The sequence below is a fragment of the Salmo salar genome, chromosome ssa05, assembly GCF_905237065.1.
Source record: "Salmo salar chromosome ssa05, Ssal_v3.1, whole genome shotgun sequence".
NCBI lineage: Eukaryota > Metazoa > Chordata > Actinopteri > Salmoniformes > Salmonidae > Salmo > Salmo salar.
Genome location: NC_059446.1, coordinates 52,033,204 through 52,053,327, shown reverse-complemented (window position 1 = coordinate 52,053,327; position 20,124 = coordinate 52,033,204). Strand labels below are relative to the sequence as shown.

The following is a 20,124-nucleotide window of genomic DNA, read 5'->3' as shown; positions in this document are numbered from 1 at the left end:
TATATATATATACACTGCTCAAAAAAATAAAGGGAACACTTAAACAACACATCCTAGATCTTAATGAAAGAAATAATCTTATTAAATACTTTTTTCTTTACATAGTTGAATGTGCTGACAACAAAATCGCACAAAAATAATCAATGGAAATCCAATTTATCAACCCATGGAGGTCTGGATTTGGAGTCACACTCAAAATTAAAGTGGAAAACCACACTACAGGCTGATCCAACTTTGATGTAATGTCCTTAAAACAAGTCAAAATGGGGCTCAGTAGTGTGTGTGGCCTCCACGTGCCTGTATGACCTCCCTACAACACCTGGGCATGCTCCTGATGAGGTGGCGGATGGTCTCCTGAGGGATCTCCTCCCAGACCTGGACTAAAGCATCCGCCAACTCCTGGACAGTCTGTGGTGCAACGTGGCGTTGGTGGATGGAGCGAGACATGATGTCCCAGATGTACTCAATTGGATTCAGGTCTGGGGAACGGGTGGGCCAGTCCATAGCATTAATGCCTTCCTCTTGCAGGAACTGCTGACACACTCCAGCCCATGAGGTCTAGCATTGTCTTGCATTAGGAGGAACCCAGGGCCAACCGCACCAGCATATGGTCTCACAAGGGGTCTGAGGATCTCATCTCGGTACCTAATGGCAGTCAGGCTACCTCTGGCGAGCACATGGAGGGCTGTGCGGCCCCCCCAAAGAAATGCCACCCCACACCATGACTGACCCACCGCCAAACCGGTCATGGTGGAGGATGTTGCAGGCAGCAGAACGTTCTCCACGGCGTCTCCAGACTCTGTCACGTCTGTCACATGTGCTCAGTGTGAACCTGCTTTCATCTGTGAAGAGCACAGGGCGCAAGTGGCGAATTTGCCAATCTTGGTGTTCTCTGGCAAATGCCAAACGTCCTGCACGGTGTTGGGCTGTAAGCACAACCCCCACCTGTGGACGTCGGGCCCTCATACCACCCCCATGGAGTCTGTTTCTGACCATTTGAGCAGACACATGCACATTTGTGGCCTGCTGGAGGTCATTTTGCAGGGCTCTGGCAGTGCTCCTCCTGCTCATCCTTGCACAAAGGCGGAGGTAGCGGTCCTGCTGCTGGGTTGTTGCCCTCCTATGGCCTCCTCCACGTCTCCTGATGTACTGGCCTGTCTCCTGGTAGCGCCTCCATGCTCTGAACACTACGCTGACAGACACAGCCATCCTTGTTGCCACAGCATTGATGTGCCATCCTGGATGAGCTGCACTACCTGAGCCACTTGTGTGGGTTGTAGACTCCGACTCCGAGTGAAAGCACCGCCAGCATTCAAAAGTGACCAAAACATCAGCCAGGAAGCATAGGAACTGAGAAGTGGTCTGTGGTCTCCACCTGCAGAACCACTCCTTTATTGGGGGTGTCTTGCTTATTGCCTATAATTTCCACCTGTTGTCTATTCCATTTGCACAACAGCATGTGAAATTTATTGTCAATCAGTGTTGCTTCCTAAGTGGACAGTTTGATTTCACAGAAGTGTGATTGACTTGGAGTTACATTGTGTTGTTTAAGTGTTCCATTTATTTTTTTGAGCAGTATATATATATATATATATATATATATATATATAAAATATATAAAAGTGGTTCATTATAAGTTCTACACACTTTCTACGTGGTTTAAGTCGTTTTAAGTTCAGACTGGAGTTTTTTCCCATTACAAATGTCATATTTCTTTGCTCAGACACCCGTGACCCATTGACAATCACTGCTTTAGGTGGCCTTGATTGAGATTTCCTGGCACAATTGAATCATTGGAATAGTCGCAAAATTGCAAACCCTGCTAACCAGGCAGGATCAAGCAAATTCTCAAAAGTATTTGAAAGATTTCAACCACTTTCCTCCTAGCACTGACTTTGCTAATAACTATTTTGAGGGGCTATGATTGTGATATGTTGTGGTCTCATCTATCTATGTTAAGATGAATGGGCTTATGTACGTAAATGATTCATATGTCAAATATAAATGTCTGTGTTAGTGAGCTTCCGCTTGAGTCTGTCCGTCTTTCTATCCACCCATCCTCATCTTCCCTGTCTGTCTCTCTGTCCGTCCCCCAGGAGAACGGCCCTTCAAGTGTCAGCTGTGCGGCTTCGCCTCCACCACCCAGTCCCACTTGACCCGCCACAAGCGGGTGCACACAGGGGAGAAGCCCTACCGATGCCCCTGGTGCGACTACAGGTACCGGCTCATTGGGCTCGCCCACGCATGGAAGGACAGATGGCAGGGGTTGATGGCAGGGGTTGATGGGCAGGAGGACTGGGGGTTTAATCACACAAGCACGCGCACACACACACACACACACACACACACACACACACACACACACACACACACACACACACACACACACACACACACACACACACACACACACACACACACACACACACACACACACACACACACAGGTTGGATCTCCCACTGGCTTCATCATCTCATCTCATCACTCTGCAATCATCAGCAGGCTACAGCAGCCAGCCACGGGCAGGTCTCTGTCATTAAAACACCATCACAGACCATCAGTAATTACACAGGAAATTGTCGGTGAAATTGGAAAAACTTTTGGCCACGTTGCACTTCTCCGTCTCGCTTCTCTTCCTCTTCTTCATCCTCTTCCTCTCCCTCTTAGGTGTGGTGGAAGTGTGAAAGGAATGCTCCTGGCATTGGTTTTAGAGAAACCAAAATGACATGGACAGGCTGTTTGTTGTGGTTTGCTCTATAAGAATCTGTAAGGCGGTTTGTTGCGGTTTCCTCTATAAGGATCTGTAAGGCTGTTTGTTGCGGTTTGCTCTATAAGGATCTGTAAGGCTGTTTGTTGCGGTTTGCTCTATAAGGATCTGTAAGGCTGTTTGTTGTGGTTTGCTCTATAAGAATCTGTAAGGCGGTTTGTTGCGGTTTGCTCTATAAGGATCTGTAAGGCTGTTTGTTGCGGTTTGCTCTATAAGGATCTGTAAGGTTGTTTGTTGCGGTTTGCTCTATAAGGATCTGTACGGCTGTTTGTTGCGGTTTGCTCTATAAGGATCTGTAAGGCTGTTTGTTGCGGTTTGCTCTATAAGGATCTGTAAGGCTGTTTGTTGCGGTTTGCTCTATAAGGATCTGTAAGGCTGTTTGTTGCGGTTTGCTCTATAAGGATCTGTAAGGCTGTTTGTTGCGGTTTGCTCTATAAGGATCTGTAAGGCTGTTTGTTGCAGTTTCCGCTATAAGGATCTGTAAGGCGATTTGTTGCGGTTTGCTCTATAAGGATCTGTAAGGCTGTTTGTTGTGGTTTGCTCTATAAGGATCTGTAAGGCGGTTTGTTGCGGTTTGCTCTTTAAGGATCTGTACGGCTGTTTGAAATGAACTCTTCAGATACTCGTCTGCAAAACAGAAGAAAAACTCGAATAAAACTGAGATGTTCCAATCTAGGTTCATATCTTTAAGAACATCAGAGGGAGAAATACCCCCCCCCCAAAAGCTCAATATTCCTAAACATTAATGGGACCACAATACCAATTGCCATTCTTTGTTGTTTACCATAGCTTAGAAACACTTTGGCTACAGGTTACTCTGCCATGGTGAAGCTTGTCTTCTGCAGAAAGGCAATGGTTTAGCATGTGAGGTGTTATATCATATGTCAATTATTTATACGTATTTTGCACTCAATTCACATTCTATTTATCAAGGAAGAATAGTATTTGACGTTTAAAAGCACTGTGGGGAGGCAACAGAGGGAACCGGACCAACTGTTCTTCTAGCTGATACCAAATGATATTTACAGATTGTGGCAAATGAAACAGCAAATTAGAAGACCAATTAACATTTTTGGTTTGGCCCCCGGGGGTACGGATGGCAGAGGGAGGGGCTGGAGAGGGTAGCAGCTCGCAACCCCTGCTGGGTTCCTAATGTGTGTAGGAGGAATTGAACACGGGAACCAGGCAGTCATGAGGGCCCTAACCCTAGCTCCGCTCTTCCACCCTGAATACATTTGTAAACCTCCAATGGCTCAATGTCTCAATTGTTCAATGACTTCACACAAATAAGGATGTGCTAGTCAAGGCACAGTCAACATTTGACCGTGAACAGGATATCTCATGATATATAGAATTTGATATACCATTATAATGCTTACTTGTTTTGTTACTTCTAATTATATTTATCATTATATCTTAATACATTTTACTATACTGAACAAAAATATAAACGCAACATGCAACAATTTCCAATTTTTTACTGAGTGACAGTTCATATAAGGAAATCAGTCATTTGAAATAAATTCATTAGGCCCTAATCTATGGATTTTACATGACTAGGCAGGGGCACAGTGATGGGTGGGCCTCGGAGGGCATAGGCCCACCCACTTGGGAGCCAGGCCCAGCCAATCAGAATGAGTGTTTCCAAAAAAAGGCCTTTATTACAGACATAAATACTCCTCAGTTTCATCAGCTGTCCGGGTAGCTTGTCTCAGATGATCCTGCAGGTGAAGAAGCCGGATGTGTAGATCCTGGGCTGGTGTGGTTACACGTGGTCTGCGGTTGTGAGGCCGGTTGGACGTACTGCCAATTTCTCTAAAACAAAGTAGAGAAATTAACATTCAATTATCTGGCAACAGCTCTGGTGGACATTCCTGCAGGCAGCATGCCAACTGCACACTTGAGACATCTGTGGCACTGTGTTGTGTGAGAAAACTGCACAGTGTGGCCTTTTATTGGTCCCAGCACAAGGTGCACCTGTGTAATAATCATGCTGGTCAATCAGCTTCTTGATATGACACACCTGTCAGGGGAAAGGAGAAACGCTCCCTAGCAGGGATGTAAAGAAATTTGTACACAACATTTGAGAGAAATAAGCTTTTTGTGTGTATGGAACATTTCATGGAGCTTTTATTTCAGCTCATGAAACATGGGACCAACACTTTACACATTGTGTTTATATTTTTGTTCAGTGTATATTGTGTATCTCATATTGGTATAAGATAGTCGGTGTCGCTGACATCTATGAAATCCTCAATGCAACTTCTTTACCTTATCCTCAAATGAATGTAAAATATAAACTTTTTGAATTGTATTATTGACAGTTCAAACAATTATGGTTGGAAGATGCAGGTAATTACTGTCAGATATTATTAATAGTCATATTTATAAAGGATAATTGGCATATACGTTTTCAAAGGCTATTTTACAATGATATACCTGTTTTTGCAGTCGAACCCTCATGCCATACCACATTATGACTATTGTTCTCAATAAAGAGACACTCATTACAGCTACTACGGCATCATGACTGCCATGATCTCCTCCCTTTAATACATTTCTATCAGCATCTTCTGTATGCACATTCTCAATCTGCCTGCCTGCCTGCGAAAATAGCTCCTTTGAGGATCTAATTCGAGGTAGCGCTAACTTTGAGGACCGCCGCATTGCTGGCGGTGGATGTCGCGGGGCCGGTGACTCTGTGAAGTGTTGGGAGAAGCGGAGAGCAAGGTGTAGATGAGCGTTAAAGATGTCTAGGCTGTCTCTTTGCCGTCGCAGATACCGACCTCCATCCTTAAAACACAAAGACGCACATTTAAATCCACCGCCAACAAACAGCCTCAATTACTAGCCTCATTACCAATGCAGTCGTCGACGAGGAAAATATGGAAATGTATTAGAAAATAAAAAAAGACGGGACGAATCGCGACGATATCTAGGCAGTGGGGTTGATTCCCATGTCGAGTCGCTGCTCACCGACGTGGAGAATGTTGAAACGCGGCTGTTGGACTAATTAATATTGGCTATCGTAGGAGGACTGTGTGGGCCTTTCTCTTAGCCTGACACCTGCTGACTCCTAAACGCACATTATGCTGTTTTAATATGACAATTACTGCATTACCATATCTGAGAGATAGAAGCGCTCCCCCGGGATCCCACCCTCACACTGTTCTTTAGAACCTTTTCATATCGGACTCTGAATGGATGTATTTATTCCACTGGCCTGGAATAAGGAATCAGTTCATTTGTCTTGAATATAAATTATTTACGTTTTTTTTTTTATATTTTTTTTTTGATTTATGATTATTCTTTTTATTTTCCAGACTTTGACAGAGGACTTCTCTATCTGAAAGAAAGTTTTGAAATAACTTTTAAGTGGTCGAGGAAAATTCTTGAATTGAATTTGTCGGATAGTTACTTGTTAGATAGTATTTATTGCTACTGTTTGTGTGCTTTACTCATTGTAGGCCGGCCATACACCATGATTTGTAAAGTTAGTGAAAATGTTATTTACTTTATTTGTGATATTGATATGATTAGGCTTAGGCCTTCTTATTATGAACAAATTACAGTTGCGGAGTCTTGGTCTGTAAAAATGAGGAAGCCCATCCTGTATGGGTTTTAGCATTAGTGGAGGGAAGTTACATCCCTGTGTGCAATCCTTATCCACTTACCCAGGGTCCTAATGGAGCGGTTACTGTACTGAGTACAGATAGACATGGTAAATGGTAAGAAATGGTAAAAAATAACTGTCCCATTCCTGGAACTCTAAGGAGAACACCTCACATTTTACCCTACCCAACGCAAATAGCTTCATGGAGGGCCATTTTCACCATTCACCAGCAGGTGTTTTGATGTATTTATGTGTAAAACACAAAAAGGGGCTGGTCCTCTGCATAGTTTTGAGGACATATTAAGTCCCGTAAAGGACATGGAGCCGGGGCAGGACTACTAAGGCCCTTGATGGAGAGAGGTGTCTCGGGGGGGAAAAAGTGGAAAACAAATTTCTAGCGTTGCTTGGCGTGAGCTATGGTACCGTGAAGCTTTATTGTCCCAGCCGAGGTGATAAGGGAGAGTAATTGCATATTATACTGTCCGAGAATGTCAGCCCGAGACCAAGCACGAGTGCCTCATCCATCACGCATGATGCTGTGTGTGCGCGTGCGTATGAAAGTGCCGCAGCTCCTGCACGTGCTTGCATGATGTGGTGGGCGTTGTATCCATTGGTGGGGGTTATGTATGTCGGTGTGTGTGTGTGTGAGTGCTGTATGTGAGCATGTCTTTGAACATGTGTGTGTGTGTGTGTGTGTGTGTGTGTGTGTGTGTGTGTGTGTGTGTGTGTGTGTGTGTGTGTGTGTGTGTGTGTGTGTGTGTGTGTGTGTGTGTGTGTGTGTGTCCTCAGCCCCAGTCCAGGCCTGTGTACATAGTGTCCTAGGGCAGGTTTAGATAGGGCCTGAGACCAGGTTAAGCAGCATAATCAGGGGCACTCTGTGACTCCCTGAGCTGACGATATTACAGCCAGCACCCAGCATTAGCTTACTGCATGACTACTGCCTGCAGCCCCACAGCCCTGCATGTCTACACCACCTCAATACTACACACCTACAACGCTACACTGGTCCTGTATGGCTCAGCAGGTACTAACATCACCAAGTCGTAAGTTAAATCCCCACATAGATCGTACACATAGTTAAAAATGTAGGTATTTACTGCACTGTAAGTCACTTTGAATAAAATTCTAAGTGGTGTAAAATACCAGTACACTACTACACCACTTTACCTCGCTACACCATTATACCACTTTACCTCGCTACACTACTACACCACTTTACCTCGCTACACTACTATACCACTTTACCTCGCTACACTACTATACCACTTTACCTCGCTATACTACTATACCACTTTACCTCGCTACACTACTATACCACTTTACCTCGCTATACTACTACACCACTTTACCTCACTACACTCCTACACCAATTTATCTCACTACACTACTACACCACTTTACCTTGCAACACTACTATACCACTTTACCTCGCTACACTACTATACCACTTTACCTCGCCACACTACTATACCACTTTACCTCAGTACACTACTACACCACTTTACTTTGCTACACTACTATACCACTTTACCTCGCTACACTACTACACCTACTGTAGCACAGCCACAGGAGACACATGGGCATCATCCACAGGCATTGGCTTTGAGAGGGGTAGTATTTTCTTTTACCTTAGCGCCATTTTGAAAAACCTCAGCCCTCAGAATCACGTCTAGTAGATACGAGATTTGGTCCAGGGTTCCCGAGATTACAAACATGGTAGACTTCATCAAAATATGATATAAAAATGTTGTTTTTAAACTTTCACCCTGTTGCAGGAGTGTCATACCCCTATAGTGAAATGTCTGTAACATGCAAGAGGAACCAATGGCTGTGTGGAAACAAGTGTGCATCTACAGCATGTAAATGCATCTCACAAATTGTAGAATTGTCTATCATTGTTTACCACTTTGCTTCCCCCAGCCCCGTTTTTGATTGTGTGTGTGTTGCATAGTCACAGGAGGCTTTAAGAGTCTCTCCAAATATGTATACTCCTTAAACATGCTCCCTCAGCCCCACCACTAAATTGTTTGAGTTCAATCCACTTGATTCATTTTGTTAGTGTCATTAGAACAAAACCAAACTGTCAGTACAGTAAACCCTCCAAGGGGAGCGTCCTCTATTGTTTGGGGATTTTCTTCTTCTCCCTTCTCCTTCCTGTCTTTTTTTTTTTACTCTTCTTTTGATCTTTTTATCTTCTAATTGAAGGAACTATTCCTACTTTAATCACTATCTGTTCATCTCCCAACAGATCCAACTGTGCGGAGAACATCCGAAAGCACATCCTGCACACGGGGAAGCACGAGGGAGTGAAGATGTACAACTGCCCCAAGTGTGACTACGGCACCAACGGCCCCATGGACTTCAGGAACCATCTGAAGGAGCATCACCCCGACATCGAGAACCCTGACCTGGCCTACCTGCATGCTGGTAGGATTACCCCTATCTACACACACGAGGGAACTCGCGTACACACGCAAGCGAGTGAACATACAAACACACACACTGATTTTCACTCTGACACTCTCCTCTGGGTAACAGCTCCCCTGACACCTCTCTCTCTCTCTCTCTCTCTCTCTCTCTCTCTCTCTCTCTCTCTCTCTCTCTCTCTCTCTCTCTCTCTCTCTCTCTCTCTCTCTCTCAGAGGAGTGGTATCATGTTTGTGTGTAGATGGTAGAGTGTGTGTTTGTGTGTGTTTGTGTGTGTAGACGGTAGGTATAGAAAGCTGCGGTATTTGGTGATGCTGGATGTAAGGATACAGTGCCCTGCCAATCACTCCTTCTCCTTCCCTCCACCTTCTCCTCCTGTTCCTCTTCCTCCTCCTCCTCCTCTGCCTCCTATTCCTCCTCCTCATCCTCCTCCACCCTTCCTCCCCCCTCCTCCTGCTCCTTCCCTCCACCTCCTCCTTCTCTTCTTCCCCTCCTCCTTCCCTCCCCCTTCACCTTCTCCTCTACCCCTTCCCTCTCCTCCTCTTCTCCTCTACCCCCTTCCCCCCCTCCTCCTCTCCTCTACCTCCTTCCCTCCCCCTTCACCTTCTCCTCTACCCCTTCCCCCTCCTCCTTCCCTCCTCTACCCCCTTCCCCCCCTCCTCCTCTCCTCTACCTCCTTCCCTCCCCCTTCACCTTCTCCTCTACCCCTTCCCCCTCCTCCTTCCCTCCTCTAAGCCCTTCTCCCCCCTCCTCCTCCTCCTCCAGAGCAAACCTCATCCTCCTCTATTGGATCTATCTTTTGTGTTGAGTGTTCTCCCTGTGTCCTTGAAGGCCCCAAATCCAATCTAGAGAGTGAATGTCCTTCTCTGGAAACCGAAAGGACACCTTTTATCCCATTATCCCTATGACCTGGTGCCCTCTGGATAGTAAAGCATGTGGTAGCTAGCCACTCCAGTCCAAGGCTGCGTCCCAAATGGTGCCCTGTTCCCGATTTCCTGCACTCTTTTTGACCAGGGTCCATAGGGCTCTGATCAAAAACAGTGGCCGGGACACAGACCGGGACAGACGTTGGCCAGGAGAGGATACCATTACTGGGGTGGGGAGACATGACCATAGAGCATGGAGAAGGAAACACTGTGGCTTTAGTTCTTTAGTTTCTATGGAGACAGGATGGGTCTGTTTTTTGTCTCTGTGGACTGAATCTGCTGACTGTTCACCGGCCTCTCTTTGCCTTCCACAGAGTTACGGTTGGCAAAATACCTGCTTCTTATTCCCTTACACTCTGGCTCACCCCCCCCAGACACCCTTACCCCCCCCACACTACCCCACGCCCACATACCCCCTCACACCTACAGAAGGTTGAAAGAAGGTATGTTTGTGTTTAAAGCGCTCTTGTGGGGCTCTCTGAAAAAGGGAAGCAATGTTTTATCCGAGTCGACAGAACGAGACCAAAAGAAAGGAGAGCGGGGGGGAAAAGATTAAGAAGGTAGATGTTGAATTAACCTGCTTGTGATTGCTCTCTGTCAGGATGGCACTGGGGCTGGTATGGAGAGGCAAATCGTCTGTGATGGCCCTTCCTGCTGTTTTCCCTTTGAAAGACACAGATCAAACACAGACTCTCTCTCTCTTTCCTCTCCTCTCCTCCGTAGCCCAGTCACGGGCCCCTCACAGCCGCAATTGATTGACACTCGGACGTCTGCGGCGCTCCTCTCGGTGCCGTCTCTGCCTCTTTTTTTTTCTTCTCCACCCTTTCTTTATTCAACGCCGTCGCACTTCGAATTAAAGCCCTTCTCAGGGATGAAAAGAGAGGTCCGCTGCAAACGGAGGAGGGAGAGAGGGAGGAAGAGAGGAGGGAATTAGAGCCAGCCAGAGATGGAGGGAAATTATGATTAGAAAAAAATATGAAAGAAACCAGGAGAATATGGTTTGGGGGAGGGGGGGGGGGCGTATTGCTGATCGGGCAATTTTTTAAATAAAATGGTAATGACAATTGTTCTTCCTCGTGAGATGGACACGGAGATAGGGCGCAGGGAAGTGGCAGTGCTTCTGAGATGTGCACTGCGATATCACAAGGCTCGCGGTGGTGGTAGAGCTACAGGTGCAGTACCATACCTTATAGTTAAACAGAACATCTGCAGAATTGTTCTTGTTAAAGTGGTTAGGCTAGCTTCCTCTGGGGCCTTGTTTCACCACGGAAGGTCTAGTACAGAGCCATTGCTGACTGGGCTGGCTGAATGTTCATCCACAATGGTGCCCTACTCCCTATACAGTACACTTCTTTTCCCCAGAGCCTCATGGCTCTGGTTTAAGGTAGAGCACTAAATAGAGAATAGGTTGCCATTTGAGATGCACCCTCGGTTAGAGGGCACCGAGGGTATATAAACAGCGACCCGTCCCATCCCATATACCTAGCAGTGGCGTAACATAATGCCCTTTCATACCCACTCAGGTCATAAGTCATCATTAGCATTGTTAGAGCGTCTTCATCCCACTGTTTAATTGTAAAAAATCTCCCCAATTTTGGACTTAGGTTATAAATGCGCATCTTAAGGGCATAGTAATCAAATGGCTCATAATGATGTGTCTGGATGTGGTACTTAGTGGCCGGCTCCAGCACCGTCTTCAAGGCATTGTTCCTAGTTAGTGCAGTTTCTATTTGCCCTAATAATACAAGATCGATGACTACGGTAGAGGGTTGCAAAAGGGCCACTTTTTAAATGATGATCTTAATACGGTATCTGAACCACCAGGCAAATTCATTTGCATGCATATTTGTTGTTATGCGGTATTGCAAACCAATATGTTTTTCAATGGCTTTTACTTTAGTTGTGCCTTTCTTGCTTCCTTCTGCCTCCCCCATCTCTCTCTCTCTCTCTCTATCACTATTTATTTTTATTTTTATTGTTCTCCATTGCTCTCTTTGTTTCTCTCTCTGTTTCTCTCTTTCTGTTTCTCTCTCTCTCTCTCTCTCTCTCTCTCTCTCTCTCTCTCTCTCTCTCTCTCTCTCTCTCTCTCTCTCTCTCTCACTCTCTCTCTCTCTCTCTCGCTCGCTCTCTCTCTGCCCCTTCAGCATCTAATGAAATATCCCACCCCTGTTGTGTGACAGCGGCTTCTGTGTTTGTGTAGGTTATGTGTTTATTCCAGGAACAAAACGTGTCCGCTCAGTTTCGCGTGAAGCTGTGTCAACTTGAAGCGCACGCAATAAAACCCAACATCTGTGTCTAATAAATGCGTGTTATGTGTGATACTTTCTTGCGTGAAACCAGTCCTGTAGCGTTTTCAACAAATAACATCAGTAGGACATGACAAAGTTAGGGGGAAAAAACTATGTTATTGTCGTACTTACAGCATAGATAGTCAACATCTATCCGTCTATGACAGCTCTAACAAATTTGCTTCAAATTGGATGTAACTGCACAGTCAGGGACATGTTACGAAACATATTTCAATACATGGGTTACCTGCCGCCCCCGTTAGAGTGTTGGGCTAGTAACTTAAAGGTTGCTGGATCGAATCCCCCGAGCTGACAAGGTAAAAATCTGTCGTTCTGCCCTTGAACAAGGCCGTTAACCCACTGTTCCCCGGTAGACCGTCATTGTAAGAATTTGTTCTTAAATGACTTGCCTATTTAAATAAAGGTTAAATAAAAAATAAAAGAAAGAAATATAATAATTGTTACAGGATCAAATGATTGCTAATGAAGTTGGGGCTTGGCGTCACCCAGAGAGAGAGTTTGTGACATTAACAATGGACTTGCTGCATCGAGACATTTGTAAAAATCCACTTTATAAGGCTCTGAACTGTATGTCTTGGTCTTTCAATGAATCTTTGTCTCTGTTTGTCCCTTAGTTCATCTGTTTCCCGTCTGCCTTTCTGTCTGTAGTCGTTCGCACAAACACACCTGCATTTACAATATAAAGACAGTGTTCGGAACATGTTAATGCAATGTGTTGTCGGAACAGATGGAAGCATCCCCAATAAACTCTGAAGACAGTGTGTCTTTCTGTCCCTTCCTGTCACGTTCACACAAACACACAATGAGTACAGCACACCTGCATGCATGGGCTTGAAGCTGATTGCAGTGCCGGGTGTTAATTGGAGAATTCCCCCGTGGTGAACACCTTCTTGGATCCCTGCTGGCTTTCATTTTGCCTGTTTTTTTCCCCTGGAAATACATCACAGTTTTTTTTTTGCACCCCAAGACATGAGCTCTGGAAAGAGAGTCTCCCTTCCGACAGAGTACAGTAGCAACTAGTCAACTATCAGGGGACTCGCTTGTTTGTCTTTGCCTCTCCCTTCTCTGTCTCTCTCCCTCTCTCTCTCTCTCTCTCTCCCCCCCTCTCTCAGTCCCTCTCTGGGGGGCTTGTTTGTGTATTTGGATGTTGACTCTCCCCCATCCCCACGCTCCGCACGTTACAGTAGGCCTGGTTGAGATATCACTGCAGAGACAGAGAGTGCCGCTCAGTGTGAGTGTGCCCAAGGGGGACGGCTAGGGAGGGAGCAAAAAGCCAAACGGTTTGGGAAGAGAGACGGCGCATGCCGTGGTGTGCGGCCCAGTAAACGGATGCGGGCACGGGGGCCGCTCGGCTAGGCAAAGCCGCCGTTTCCTGCATAATGACCTGCTCCGACGAGCATGAAAGCTCCCCCAGACGGACGCATTTATCACACATCAGCCGCAACAAACAGGCCTTTGTTTGTTCCACTTCGCTCCACTCTGAGAGTCACTCTCTTGTGGTATTTAGTGGCCATTCAGGGGACAGACTGACACCCAGTCTATGGGTCTATGTATGTATATAAGAGAAACTGTGGGGCTAGTGGCTCTTGGTTGGTTCTTTCGGTGTTTTTCAGTGACTTCTTCTGAAATGACCCCTCTTTTTAGTATGTAGTGCACTACTTTTGACCAGAGCCCTATTTGCACTATAGGGAATATATGGAATAGTCAGTGGCTCTTGGTTCCTTATTTTTCTCCATGGTTACTTCTGAAATTCCACCCTATTCCTTATATAGTGCACTATTACAAAAGCCTCCCCCCGACCTTGGCTCTGAGTGATGATTGGATGATGAAAAGGTCACAGTGTGTACTCTAGGGGTCAGAGGATGAGGTCAGAGAAGTGTGTGTCTGCCTTTCTCTGGTGTGTGTCTGGGGATGACGGGGCCATGTCTGGAAACACGCACGCACGCACCCACACACACAGACACACACATTCAAACACACACAGACACCCTCCTCTGTGTGGTGTGATTGACAGCTACAGGGGTGTTTCCCGAGAGGCACTTCTCTCCCGGCGCGGGACGTTGGATATGGGACCAGCCGGCTCCTATAAGACCTCATCCATTATTCAGTCGCCCATCTCCCCTCGCTACAGACACTGCTATAGACAGTAGACAGAGCTACCTTTACCACTAGGCCTCTGTCTGCCTGCCTGCCAACAGTGATGGGCAGAAAAAGATGAGAGAGGGTGGGGGTAATGAGAGAGAGAGAGAGAGGGGCTTAGAGAGAGCAAGAGAGAGGGGGTTTGCGATTGTGTCTACCTCGCACCGGTCCCCCTTTTGACTCGGTCAACACAAGCCTTATAACACCACCGTGTTGCTCTCTGTCTGGGGGACTGATTGGAGTGAAACACACTTCCTCTATCCCTCCCCTGACCATTAACCCCTGTCAGTACTGGAACCCTTGACTTTCAGCTCGAGAGAAACTACATGGCATGTCAGGTAGCCTAGCGGTTAGATCATTGAGCCAGAAACCGGAAGGTCACTAGTTCGAATTCCCGAGGCAACAAGGGGAAAAATCTGTCTGTGCCCTTGAGCAAGGCACATAACTGTAATTTGCCCCAGGGGTGGCGTACTACTATGACTATCACTATCCGTTATATACTATCACTATGCGTTATATACTATCACTATCCGTTATATACTATCACTATCCGTTATATACTATCACTATCCGTTATATACTATCACTATCCGTTATAAGGCTTGTGTTTCACTGCACCTATCACTGCACCACGCTCAGAAGACAAACATTCTAGAACGTTGCAGATAGAAATGTGATGAATAGAGCTTACACAATCCTCCTATTCTACCGGTTAGCGCTATCCGGCATCCTATCCGGCATCCCTACCTTAACCCTGACCTTAACCCTTACTTTAATCGTTTAAAATGTCAACTTCAATAGAGTACCACAGTAATACTCATAAAACCTAGGGGTCAAACAAGGAAATGGTTCCAATTGTCTTTCGACCATTCATTTTTCCTATAGGGGATTTTTAGAAACATTTCAAATAAGGGCTGTGTTTACCCTGGTGTGACATTTTGATAACAGTGTACATCTCTCTAGGAAAAGGTGTCTTTTTATCAATATATTCTCTGTATTTACTCCCCAAAAATGAAACGTTAATTAGCTTCTAATGTGGGCTATTATAAAGAACTACAAATGCCATCAGGACGAGACTGCCGAATCGAAGCGAAGGTAAGAATCTCTGGATTAACTATCTAACGTTAGCTAAATTTAGTGATTCATCAATTGGAGGGACAAAAATGTCATTGACAATTCTGTGAATTTGTTTTAAATTGACACCATCTGATAGCAAAGGTCGTAGTCTTGCATGATGGCTACTTTGATGCTAATGAACATGTTTGAATCTGAGAGTAAATAGCGCTGAATATATTGATGAAAGTCACCTTGTCCAAGAGATTTACATGGTTATCAAAACGTCACGCCAGGGTAAGCCTACACGAACACAGCCTTTATTTGAAGTGTTTCTAAAATTCCCTATGGGAAAAATTCATGGTGGAATAATGATTGGAATGTCTTGGTTTTATGGGTGTTTTGACACCCTCACTATAGGAATTGGGACGTCCCAAGGAACCTGTTTAGACTTTTTCCCCTATTCTATATCTGTTCTACACAACACATTTCTATCTGTCTGTTTTGTCAGAATGTTGAAGATAGAAATGTCATGAATAGAGCTGACACGATTCTCTATTTTACCTGACAGACAATCATATCTGTTCTACACAGCACATTTCGGTGAACGTTCTTGCAACGTTACATCGTCCTGAACGAGGCCCCAGGAGCGGTGATGGTAATAACAACATGGCTGCTTATTGGCTTCCTATTGTATCCAGGAACGTCTGGGTCTTAGTGTGGCATTCCTAATTTACCAACAGGCTAAACTTCCCAACCAACAGACCAATTACACGTTTTTTAACCCGAGTCCCATGTTTCCTGTTACGATGCCCCTGTTAGGAGCTTTCACTGCATTATTTCTGTTCTTCCAACATAATTGAATCCCCTGGCTGCTCATCACTGGGCTAATTTGACCCAATGTGCAGCGCTTGGTAATCAGAGTGCTGCCTATTAGGCTATCAGACCCCAATTAAGTGTCCTCTTATTTCCACATAACGAGCGCCTCTGTTATTGTATTTTCCTTTTTAGTGCTCAGGCTTTGTTTGGGTAATTTTGTAATAGAAGTGGTATTGAAGTAGATATTAATGTCTTATTAAAGTGGAGTCGCCGTTAAGGTTAGGGGTGTTTAGTCTGGGAGGGAGGGAGGGAGGGAGGGAGGGAGGGAGAGAGAGAGAGAGAGAGAGAGAGAGAGAGAGAGAGAGAGAGAGAGAGAGAGAGAGAGAGAGAGAGAGAGAGAGAGAGAGAGAGAGAGAGAGAGAGAGAGAGAGAGAGAGAGAGAGAGAGAGAGAGAGAGAGAGAGAGAGAGAGAGAGAGAGAGAGAGAGAGAGAGAGAGAGAGAGAGAGAGAGAGAGAGAGAGAGAGAGAGAGAGAGAGAGAGAGAGAGAGAGAGAGGAGAGAGAGAGAGGCAGCACAGATAGATATAAGTGACTATGATAGTTCATGGGGAATTGTAAGATAGTGAAAGTTTAACATTCTCTCTGTCTTTCACACACGCCCACACACACGTAGCACACATGCACGCTCTGTCTTTCTTTCTCTCCCCACTGACTCTATCTATGGCACTTTCTTGTTTTCTCTCTCTGTCTCAGTCCTGTGTAAGTGACTAGAGCTGTGTGTGAAAGGAGAGCAATCGCAGAGTGTCTTGTGTGTGTGTGTGTGCGTGCATGAGCGTGTGTCTCTCTGTGTTTCTCTGTGTGTGTGTTTGGTGTTGGTGTCGGCTCCCCGTTGCCTAATTAAAGGGTGAGGAAAGCAACACAGAGAGATTAAACCTAAAAGGCCAAATTAGCACTAAAAAGGGGTGTGGCAAATCCACACAGGCACAGGCCATGAAATCTCTCTTGACACCTGTGAAAAGAAGAGGGGGGGATGAATAAAGGGGGGGGTGAATAAAAACCGTTTCTGTTTCTGGAGTCTGTGCATTTTTAATGAGAGATTTCAGCGTGGTTCGCTAGTTGGGCTATATGCCTCAGACTGTGTATGTATCAGAGCAGACTCCAGAGTATTAGGGCTGGACTCCATAACCTCAACAGACTCCAGAGTGTGTGTGTGTGTGTGTGTGCGTGTGCGCGTGCGCGTGCATGTGTGTGTGTTTAAAAGAGACATCCGCTAAGCATCTATTTCCCTATGGCTGAAAATTCGGACATACTCATGCACAGACAGACAGACAGACAGACAGACAGACAGACAGACAGACAGACAGACAGACAGACAGACAGACAGACAGACAGACAGACAGACAGACCGCTGCAGGCCGAAGCCATACCACTCACACAGAGATACAGTTGAAGTCGGAAGTTTACATACACTTAGGTTGGAGTCATTAAAACTAGTTTTTCAACCATTCCACAAATTTCTTGTTAACAAACTATAGTTTTGTCAAGTCGGTTAGGACATCTACTTTGCGCATGACACAAGTCATTGTTCCGACAATTGTTTACAGACAGATCATTTCACTTATAATTCCCTGTATCACAATTCCAGTGGGTCAGAAGTTTACATACACTAAGTTGACTGTGCCTTTAAAACGCTTGGAAAATTCCAGACAATTATGTCATGGTTTTAGAAGCTTCTGATAGGCTAATTGACATAATTTGAGTCAATTGGAGGTGTATTTGTGGGTGTATTTCAAGGCCTACCTTCAAACTCAGTGCCTCTTTGCTTGACATCATGGGGAAATCAAAATAAATCAGCCAAGACCTCAGAAAAACAATTGTAGACCTCCACAAGTCTGGTTCATCCTTGGGAGCAATTTCCAAACACCTGAAGGTACCAGGTTCATCTGTACAAACAATAGTATGCAAGTATAAACACCATGGGACCACGCAGCCGTCATACCGCTCAGGAAGGAGACGCATTCGGTCTCCTAGAGATAAAGGTACCTTGGTGCGAAAAGAGCAAATCAATCCCAGAACAACAGCAAAGGACCTTGTGAAGATTCTGGAGGAAAGGGTACAAAAGTATCTATATCTACAGTAAAACGAGTCCTATATCGACATAACCTGAAAGGCCGCTCAGCAAGGAAGAAGCCACTGCTCCAAAACCGCCATAAAAAAGCCAGACTACGGTTTGCAACTGCACATGGAGAAACAAAAATACAACTGTTTGGCCATAATGACCATCGTTATGTTTGGAGGAAAAAGGGGGATGCTTACAAGCCGAAGAACACCATCCCAACCGTGAAGCACGGGGGTGGCAGCATCATGTTGTGGGGGTGCTTTGCTGCAGGAGGGATGGGTGCACTTCACAAAATAGATGGCATCATGAGGGAGGAAAATTATGTGGATATGTTGAAGCAACATCTCAAGACATCAGTCAGGAAGTTCAAGCTTGGTCGCAAATGGGTCTTCCAAATGGTCATTGACCCCAGCATACTTCCAAAGTTGAGGCAAAATGGCTTAAGGACAACAAAGTCAAGGTATTGGAGTGGCCATCACAAAGCCCTGACCTCATCCTATAGAACTTTTTTGGGCAGAACTGAAAAAGTGTGTGCGAGCAAGGAGGCCTACAAACCTGACTGTTACACCAGCTCTGTCAGGAGGAATGGGCCAAAATTCACTCAACTTACTGTGGGAAGCTTGTGGAAGGCTACCCGAAGTGTTTGACCCAAGTTAAACAATTTAAAGGCAATGCTACCAAATACTAATTGAGTGTATGTAAACTTCTGACCCACTGGGAATGTGATGAAAGAAATAAAAGCTGAAATAAATCATTCTCTCTACTATTATTCTGACATTTCACATTCTTAAAATAAAGTGGTGATCCTAACTGACCTAAGACAGGCCATTTTTACTAGAATTAAATGTCCGGAATTGTGAAAAACGGTATGTAAACTTCTGTATATGTATGTATGACCTGCTTTTAACGAGAGTCAGAGAGAGAGAGAGAGTCAGAAAGAGAGAGGGAAAAGGGGAATGAGATAGGGGCATAACCAGTCCAAGGAGGCGAGCCACAGTCACTGCTTGGTGGGACATTATGTTAAGCAGGGTGACTATTGATGTGACACTCTTCTGTCTCGTCTGTGTCCCCAAGGCTCAGAGAATCCTCCCTCATACAATCTCCATACGTCCTCCTATCTCCCACACACACACACCCTCCTATCCCCCACACACACACCCTCCTATCCCCCATACACACACCCTCCTATCCCCCATACACACACCATCCTATCCCCCATTCACACCCCCTCCTATCTCCCACACACACACCCTTCTATCTCCCATACACACACACCCTCCTATCCCCCATACACACACACCCTCATATCCCCCATTCACACACCCTTCTATCTCCCACACACACACACCCTCCTATCCCCCATACACACACACCCTCATATCCCCCATTCACACACCCTCATATTCCCCATGCACACACCCTCCTATCTCCCATGCACATGCACACACCTTCCTATCCTTCATGCACACACCCTCCTATCCCCCATGCACACCGTATCCCATCCCCCATACACACACCCTCCAATCCCCCCCACACACACCCGCCTATCTCCCACACACACACACACCCTCCTATCCCTCGTACACACACCCTCCTATCTCCCATGCACACACACCCTCCTATCCCCATGCACACACCCTCCTATCCCCCATGCACACACCCTCCTATCCTCCATACACACTCCCTCCTAACCCCCCCCACACGCACCCTCCTATCTCCCACACACACACCCTTCTATCTCCCCCCACACACACCCTCTTATCCTCCATACACACACCCTCCTATCCCTCATACACACACCCCCCATTCCCCCCCACACACACCCGCCTATCTCCCACACCCTCCTCCCACACCCTCCTACCCTCCTATCCCCCATGCACACACCCTCCTATCCCCCATGCACACACCTTCCTATCCTTCATGCACACACCCTCCTATCCCCCATGCACTCAC

The 20,124-nt window shown here is 45.8% G+C and overlaps 1 protein-coding gene across 2 annotated transcripts in view; it reads left to right on the top strand.

The window, feature by feature from the left end:
* LOC106605077 (zinc finger protein 407) overlaps positions 1-20,124 on the top strand; it is a 158,443-nt gene that overhangs the window by 97,351 nt on the left and 40,968 nt on the right. For both annotated transcript variants that reach the window (XM_014200354.2, XM_014200355.2), the window contains exons 7-8: positions 2,097-2,217; positions 8,630-8,808. In XM_014200354.2, coding sequence (XP_014055829.1) covers positions 2,097-2,217; positions 8,630-8,808 — 300 coding nt within the window. The remainder of the gene's footprint in view (positions 1-2,096; positions 2,218-8,629; positions 8,809-20,124) is intronic.